At 53.6% G+C, this 8,526-nt stretch overlaps 1 protein-coding gene across 1 annotated transcript; it reads left to right on the top strand.

Moving 5' to 3' along the window:
- Positions 1-421: 421 nt before the first annotated feature.
- On the top strand, positions 422-6,186 carry Klhdc7a (kelch domain containing 7A). Its single transcript, XM_031379275.1, has one exon. It carries the CDS (start codon positions 699-701, stop codon positions 2,970-2,972), a length of 2,274 nt encoding a protein of 757 aa, XP_031235135.1. The 5' UTR covers positions 422-698; the 3' UTR covers positions 2,973-6,186.
- Positions 6,187-8,526: the final 2,340 nt, after the last annotated feature.

Below are 8,526 nucleotides of genomic sequence, written 5' to 3'. Positions count from 1 at the left end.
TTGACTCATGGTGAAGAAGAGGTAGGTTCTCTAGGGTCTCCTTTTGTCTGAGTGCTCAGGCCTTGCATTTCCTGGCTGCTTCAGCAAAGCTGGCTTTTCTTCGACTTGTTGGGCACAGGAGGAGGGCAGAGGCAGCCAAGAGCCCAGTCAGGTGGCTTGGCCGCCAGCCCAGCCCAGCGTCCCCCACTGCTTCTTTGCTTGGTTGGTTAAAGGCTGACCCCTCAGTTAGGGCCAAGGCCATCCCCACAGGCCTGCTAACTGTGGCTCCACCTGTCCCCAGGAACCACCACAAAAGGTGCCCCAAGCTTCCAACCTAAGGATTTACAAAAGGGAAAGCAAACCCTCACACACAGAGACCAACTGCACAGGCATCTGGCCACGGTTCTGCTAAGAGCTTCCTCTTTGAATCCCTGCTGGACACTCCAAATGCCCGCCAGGGGCCGCAGGTGACTGATCCGAAGCTCGGCCTCCAGTCAGGACCCTCCCTCCCTTCAGGGAAGGATCAAAAGAGGCCAGGGGCGATCTTAGCCATCCCTTGCCCCATTGCTGCCTCAGCGGACTCAAAGTCACCTCTGCTCCAGCAACTGCTGGCAAGATCCGGCTAGGGACTCCCTCCCACTCCACGGCAGGATCCAGGAACTGGTCCCTATTGGGCAATCATTAATCGGATTCTTGGCATTCCTCTGTCCCTGGACGGCATGCTCCCTGCTGGAGAAGGAGCAGAGGCCCGGGACTGGCATTTGGACATGCAGCTGCCCAGCAAGGTGGTACTGTCCGCAGCCGCGCTGCTCCTGGTGACCGTGGCTTACAAACTCTACAAGTCCAGGCCTGCCCCAGCTGGGCAGGCAGGGAGAAATAACAAGGGTCACAAAGCAGAAAATGAAACAGAGAGCTTGGGACAACCTGCCTTCCAGGAAGCTCCACCGGGAACCCTGCCGAGGGGTCCAAGACGCAGGAAGGCCAGCAAGGGGGCCGGGGTCCCACTGGATTACAGCTTGGAGGATCCAGAAGACTGCTGCATCCTGGACACTTCCAGATCTGATGAGCCCACGGAGACTCTCAGCAGTGGAGACTCTCAGCAGGTGCCTCCTCCCTGCGGTGGCCAGGAAGCAGGAACAGATGTTAGAGGTAAGCCCAACCCTCCTCACCTCCCTTGTTCGGCCTGTGAACCTACAAGCTCCCCAGGCAGACTTGTCCCAGGAGTGGGTGGCAACTGTGTAGGTGATAAGCTCTCTCCATGGCCAGAGAGCAGACCCCCAGAGGAAACAGGGTCTGAGGACCCGGAAGCCCCCAGCTGTTGGACTGATCCCACACTGGTCAACGGTGACATGAACCAGAGCTGGGTCTTCACCCACATGACCGGGGTCAGCAGGGGAGAGGCAGGGGCCCTCCAGGCTGCGGCAGACATGGGTATGGCCACACAGCAGCGGGAAAGAGCCACCAGCGCCTCCCATACTTTCTCATCTGTGGCCCGGATCCGGATGGAGGAGAATATTATACAGAAGGCGGAGGGACCAGAGTTGAAGGGCAGAGTCTATGACTACTTTGTGGAGTCCACATCAAAAGCTGTCTCCAGGCCAGTCCCTTGCACAGCAGCTCTGGCTGATACTCCATCCTGTGGTCCTGGACCAGAGCCCCTGGTCACCGGAGACCAAGCTGATGACACAGCCGGTGATGGTACAACTGAAGCAGCATGCTCCCCCTCTGCATCAGGCTTCAGCAGAAAAGTGAGCCTCCTGCAGATTGCTGACAACCCAGAGCTCCAGCTGCAGCCCGAAAGCTTCAGGATGCCCCTCCCTGCCTACCTGGACCAGAGAGCCCAGCTCAGTTCAGCCTGCAGCCACGGGGAGCCCCAGGTGCAGCTTGTAGCTGGGACCAATTTCTTCCACATCCCACTCACCCCTGCTTCAGCTCTGGATGTCCGCCTGGACCTGGGCAACTGCTATGAGGTGCTGACCTTGGCCAAGAGGCAGGGCCTAGAGGCTCTGAAGGAGGCAGCCTACAAGGTATTGAGTGATAACTACCTTCAGGTCCTCCGTAGCACAGATATCTATGGGGGCCTGAGCGGAGCAGAGCGGGAGCAAATCCTCCAGCGAAGGTTCCGTGGCCACAAGTGCCTGGTGGTGGCAGACATGTGTCCCCAGGAAGACAGTGGCCGCCTCTGTTGCTATGACAATGTGCAAGATGCCTGGTATCCGCTGGCTCAGCTGCCCCCAGAGGCCATGTCTCGGGGTTGTGCTCTCTGTACTCTATTCAATTATCTGTTTGTGGTGTCTGGCTGCCAGGGACCTGGGGGCCAACCCTCCAACCGTGTCTTCTGTTACAACCCCCTGACAGCAATCTGGAGTGAGGTGTGCCCACTGAACCAGGCCCGGCCTCACTGCCGGCTGGTGGCCCTGGAGGGGTACCTCTATGCCATTGGAGGTGAGTGTCTGAACACAGTGGAGCGTTACGACCCTCGCCTGGATCGGTGGACCTTTGCCCCGCCGCTCCCGAACGACACATTCGCCCTGGCACACACAGCCACGGTGTGCGCCAATGAGATCTTTGTCACCGGGGGCAGCCTGCGCTACTTGCTGCTCCGATTCTCGACCCAGGAACAGCGTTGGTGGGCCGGTCCCACCGGGGGCAGCAAGGACCGCACGGCCGAGATGGTAGCTGTCAATGGCTTTCTTTACCGTTTTGACCTCAACCGCAGCCTGGGCATCAGCGTGTACCGCTGCAGTGTTAGCACCCGGCTCTGGTATGAGTGTGCCACGTACCGCTTGCCTTACCCGGATGCCTTCCAGTGTGCCGTAGTGGATGATCGTATCTATTGTGTGGGACGCAAGCGCACATTCTGCTTCCTGGCAGACCACATCTCGCCCAGGTTTGTGCCTAAGGAGTTACAGGGCTTCCCCTCTGCACGGGGCACCCTTCTTCCTGCTGTCCTGACCTTGCCAGTCCCTGATGTGCCGCAGACCCCTGTCTAGCCGTCCCTCCGCTGAGTTCCATCAGGATTCAAAGAACCTCCCTGCCCGTCACTCTGGGTAAGAGGCAGGCAAGAACACGGCTGGCTGTGGAGTGAAAGTTATCTCTCCTCCGCCACGGGCTATGGGGTCTTGGGGGATTCTTTAACAGCGTATGCTACAGGCCTGCTACAATATTGAAGCCAGGGCCTAGCATTCCAGGACCGCTGGCATTCCACAACTTCGTGTGTTGACTGACCCCGCACCGTGCTTCAAATCAGAATTTCTGGTAGGGGCTATTTCAGGATCTCACGGACATGAAGGGTCACAGTCTTATCCCAGTCCCAGTTCCAGGGGCCAGGGTATCTCCAGGGAGCCTCTCAAGCTGGTTGGTTTTCTGTGAGCTACCACAGACCACCTTCCTAAGCATTGAGGCCCACCTTAGAAGCTTCTAGAAGCATCTGGAGCACAGGTGGAAAGAACTGAAGGAGGAGGTTTGGGCAGGAGCAGGAAGGAGCTCAGGATAGGCCTGAGGTCAGCAGGACAGGCACGGCTAAAGGTGAAGGCATCCACAGAAACATTGTTTGCGGAGCACATTGACCAAAGCCCACCTTTTTTTTTTTTGGTTGCCTCAAGTTCTGTGTGCTGGAAGGACACTCCCCGATGATTTCCTTTTCTACTTCTTGACAGAAGTACTATTTGTATATTAATCATTGCACAATTGAGGTCTGGAAGGCAGGGGTGCAGATGTGGTTCCAGGCTCTGTTTTCTAGACCCCTGCCACGCCCACCACCCCCTGACCTCAACCACCTCCCCAGAGTTCAGAATCCTCTCTGTCTGGGCAGGGCAGTCACCATTCCAGCTCATTCGTGTGACTGGCTCTGTGTCTGGTGGCTGTCTCCTCTGATTCGTTGGATGAGAAGGGATGGGGGGGGGGGCGTCCAGGATGGAGTTACAGGGTTGGGAGAGTCTCTGTGGAACATCCAGGCCCCTTGGTTTTTTACATCAAAGGGGAGAGCCTGATCCACCCTGTTACCCTGCCAAACAAGCCCTTGCTCCATTCCAAGGGAGACAACGATGTTGAGAGAAAAGTGATGATGCTCTTGAGAAGAGCCAGGAGCCAGGGGGTTTTTGAGTCATAGTCGGGCGGGTCCTGACAAGCGGAGCCGATGACAAGAATCTGGACACTGCCTCTTTAAAAACCTTCCCAGATCCCAGGGGTGGCCATGCAGCTGCAGGAACTAAGGCTGGGGTGCTTTTGGGAAGACTTGGGATTGGATGTAGAACAAGGAGGAGTTTTGACATGGAGATGAGAAGCAAGCATTTGTTGGACTGTGCAAGTTGACTATCCCTGGACAAAGGCCCGGAAGGAGGAACCAGCTGACCACACTTGAATTGAAAGCTGAGCAAGAAAGGCTGTCTGGGCCATGGTGAGTCCCCAGAGAGGAAATGTCTCCTGCCCCCTTCCCCCCTGGCCCCACTCCCTGCCCCCTACCAAAGCCATGTTACATTACACATCCACGTCAGAGGAACATTGGGATGGGGGAATGGATGGCTTCAGTAAAAAGACTCAAAGGGGGCATTGGCATAGTGGTGCCAGGCTGACGTAGAGCAAGGTGCTTTTGGAAGGTGCACCCAGCTTCCAGGCACAGGCTAGCCCAGTTCTGAAGGCAGCCTCTGGCAATGAGCCAGACAGAAGGCTAGATGCCAGCCAAACTGGGTAGGGTCGGGGTTAGGTTCTAGTCCCAGGAGAAGATGAAACACGTTAAGGAAAATTCCAGAAGCCCATGGCACACCAAAAGTAGGAACCAGGCAAGTGATTCCGGGGAAGTTGCAAAAAGGAAAAGAAAAGAAAACAAAACAAAAAAACAAAATCCCTGTCTTCTAGACCCCAGTGAATGGTGAGTACAGTCTTTATTGAAAGAAGGGACACTGAGACTAAGCTGTCCTTTACGATCACGTGGCAGACATCACCAATCAATCCCCGATGAGTCCTTAAAATGACCTCAGAACTGGTCAAAACAGAAGCCCCACAGCCATGGCCCGTAAGTCAGAGCTACCACGTCCTTACTGGCTTGACGAGGAGCTGGTTTGGGGAGTGGAAGTAGTTCTAGAAGAGCCAAGTAGCTCAGGGAACCCAGGGGAGGCACAGTGGACAGAGTTCACTGGTAAGATGAACACGTGCAGGCTCTTTGGGCCAGGCGGGGCACTGCTCTGTGGGTGGGGGAGCAGAAGTGTCCCAGTGGAGGAGAACAGGCTGATTCGGAGACCAAGCACAAGCACAGAAAGAGATTGAACTCAGCATGCAGAACTGCTAAGGCAAGGGTAAAGCAGGCCTTGCAAGACAATCAGGTCTCCTGGATGAAGCATGGAAATGTATCGGAGGAGGGGAGGGGGCGGGGGAGATTCACTTGGTGGGAAGGGGAAGGGTTTTGCAACAAAGGTGAGGGGATGGGGCTGCTTCTGAGGAGGACAGTCTCAGGGTGGAAGAGGGATAGACTGATGATCTGGCTCTGGCTCTGTTCCCTGGGAGAGAAGGCGGATTGGTACACTTGAGGACAGTTAACAAGGGAGTCACAGGTACCCTGTCCAAGTCTGTGGTTATGGGCAGCCTGCTGGCATCTGCTTCACACAGGGGCTCAGAGTCTAGTTCCCACTTGACTTTAGGGAATGGCCTAGAATCTGCAGACATCCTGGGCTCAGCCTCCGGGTGGCCTAAATGTCAGGGGTCTCTGAGGACCATCTGGCTGGCTTTTTTTTTTCTAATAAGAGTTCTTACTGCTTTAGGGGAGGAAAGATGATGTGTGGGTTATTTTCCACTTTAAGCCAGTCCATGTCCCTTTATAGAAAAATAAATAAAGAGACAATTGGAAGATAGAGAAATGTATTTTAAAAAGCTTTCAATTCTGTCACCCAAAGATGTCTCCTGCTGGAATGTGTGTCCCCTGAGTCTCTTTCTTCTGTTTGTAGGTTTTGTTTGGCTTGGTTTTTGCCTGAGTGTGTTTGTGCTGAACATACAATTCTGTTGCTTCCTTCTGCACACAGCGTTTTACGGAATAAGCATCTTCCCGTGTTATTACAAACCCTCGGTAAACATCATTTTCAAAAGGCACTGAATATTCCACCCAGTGAATGGATCGCACTTTATTTAAACAAGATCCCCTCCTGTTGGGCCCCTACCCCACCCCCACTCCCCGATGATTTCCTTTTCTATCATAAATAAAATAAATGGTCTTTGTTTTCTCTTTCTTCTCTGAGGCCTCCACCAGGAACCAGGAAAGACAGACAGGTGTAGGTTCTACCTGGAAGTGTATGGTCGTCAAACAACCAGAGGCCATAGCATTTACCGAGAACTGGAGCTTGACCCGTTTTGGACTGTGGGTCACACAGCTGACCTTGGTGATGCTCAATGAGAAAGGCAGAGCTAGCTGGTGGGAGAGGCAGCCCAGGCACCTTTCCTACAGAGTAGTCCATGCAAGACCTTGTCCACGTTGTACATGCTTGCGTATGCAACTCCTCACGACCCAAACAGCCCCATTTACGGGTGCAAAAACTGTGCTCGGAGAGTTTAAGGAAATATCTTCCCCAATGGCAATTTTTAAAGAGTTTTCCTTTAAAGTGTGCTAGAAGGACAGGGGATGTAGCACAGTTGGTTGAGTGCTAGCCTGGCAGGCATGAAGCCCTGGGTTACATCTCCAGCACCGGCTACACTGGGTGTGGAACTCCATACCTATGACATTGGCATTTGGGAGGCAGAGACAGGAAGCTCAGAAACTCAAGACCATCCTTGGCTATATAGTCAGTTAGAGGCTAGTCCCAAAACTGTGAAACAAACATCGGAGTGTGCTGGAGGCCAGCTTTGCCTTGGCTTGACGCCAGCATCACTCCTGGATTTTTTTTTTCCCTAACCCCAGTTTATCCATGCCAATCAATCATGTTCTGTTTATGAACCTCCAACTCAAAAGAGATGTTCTCTGTTCTGTCAATGCCTGTGTCTGTAAAACGGGTCTGTCCCTGACAAACTCAAGGGGGTAGTGAGAGAACAAGACATTCCCCGCCAAGCCATCAGCCCAGGGACAACTGCAGAATGTGCCCCAGAGGAACCTCCAGCTATCCTGAAGGGAGGGTCCAGCTGGAAGGGCAAGGCCCTCCCTCCCCTACCCCAATTCACTTGCCCAGTGTCTTGGCCTCTCAGAAGTTAGACTCCCTGTGCTTTAAGCTGCAGTGCCCCTTTCTTGTCTGAGAAGGTCTGAGGTTTCCCCCAGATGAAAGCTAGCCCTATTTTAGGGCATCTGAGTTTTAGAAGTGAAAGCATATGCTGTGCTCAGGCACGGAAGAGGCAGTCAGGACGGGCCTGCTCACTGATTGGTGGTTTCCCAGGTCTGAATGCCGCCATTTTCCTAGGATGACTTAGAACTCAGAAGGACATTGGAAAGCAGGACGCCTGCAAACCCTACAGCTCCAAGGGGAGGGGCACCTTCCCCTCCCAGGTAGGAGTGAGGAGTGCGCCCCTGGCCTACCGAGACCCAGACACAGGCATCCTCAGCTTCCCGCCTTTGTCAGCCTTACCTGGAAGAGCCCTGTGGCTCTGGACCCCCTGGGAGTCCCCTGAAGCTGCAGCACCAGCCAGCAGCAGCCCCTAGGCAGATGCGAGGCTGTGGCAGGAGGAGGCAGATGAAACCCGGGCAGGAGGCACCTTCAGGGAGCTGGGGACAGAAGAAAGGACAACCTAGAGGGAAGACTCTACAAACAGCTCCCAGCCTCGGGTCCTTTGAAAAGTGAGAGACAGGTCAAAATAAAACAGAAAAAACGAGACCGTAACAGAGTCTGGGTTGCCTTTGTGTGAAAAGAGATGGGAATAACAGCGTTCTCAGCCCCAGGGCTCTGTACATGCGCAGTAGCGGCTGCGGAAGCCACTGTCCCTCACCAATGCCGAGGTAGGCTATGTGGCTCCGCTGCATCCTCACAGCCTGCAGGGAAACCAAGATAGGTCAGTGCACTGAGAAAAATAATAATAATAATATCACTATTTAAGCCCGTTGTTGTAGCACAGATTTGTAATCACAACATTTGGGATGTATAGAGGCCAGGGGGAGGAGCAATTCAAGGCCAGCCTTGGTACACAGCAAGTTTGAGCTAGCCTGGGCTATATGAGACCTTATTTATTTAAGTGGGTTTTTTTGTAGTTGTTGGGCTTTTTGTCTGTTGGTTAGTTTGTTGTTATTTTGCAGAGTTGGGTTAATAAATATATTTTAGTTTAGATTTAAGCACAATGGTTAGGAGAAGGAAAGGGCCCACGGGAAGAAAGCAAGGCCCGCTCAGAGTGAAGGTGTGAGCTTTTGGAAGACTCACACTCCAGTTGTCTTTACAGAGGCACAGGCAGGTAGTGCCTGCAGGATGGTAATCCATAAGGTTAACTCAGTCTCTCAGGGATGCAGGCAGGTTGGGTACGTTCCATAAACAAGGTCTTATCTGAGATGCCAAGAGAATTCTTAGAGGAGGGATAAGGCCCTACTCAAGGTCAACTGCTTTCGGGCCTTAAAGCTGGGTCACTGCTATTAAAAACAAAACAAAACAA

Source organism: Mastomys coucha, unplaced genomic scaffold (genome assembly GCF_008632895.1).
Source record: "Mastomys coucha isolate ucsf_1 unplaced genomic scaffold, UCSF_Mcou_1 pScaffold18, whole genome shotgun sequence".
NCBI classification, from domain to species: Eukaryota; Metazoa; Chordata; class Mammalia; order Rodentia; family Muridae; genus Mastomys; species Mastomys coucha.
The sequence above is the reverse complement of the archived record's forward strand: the minus strand, read 5'-3'. Positions and strand labels throughout refer to the sequence as shown.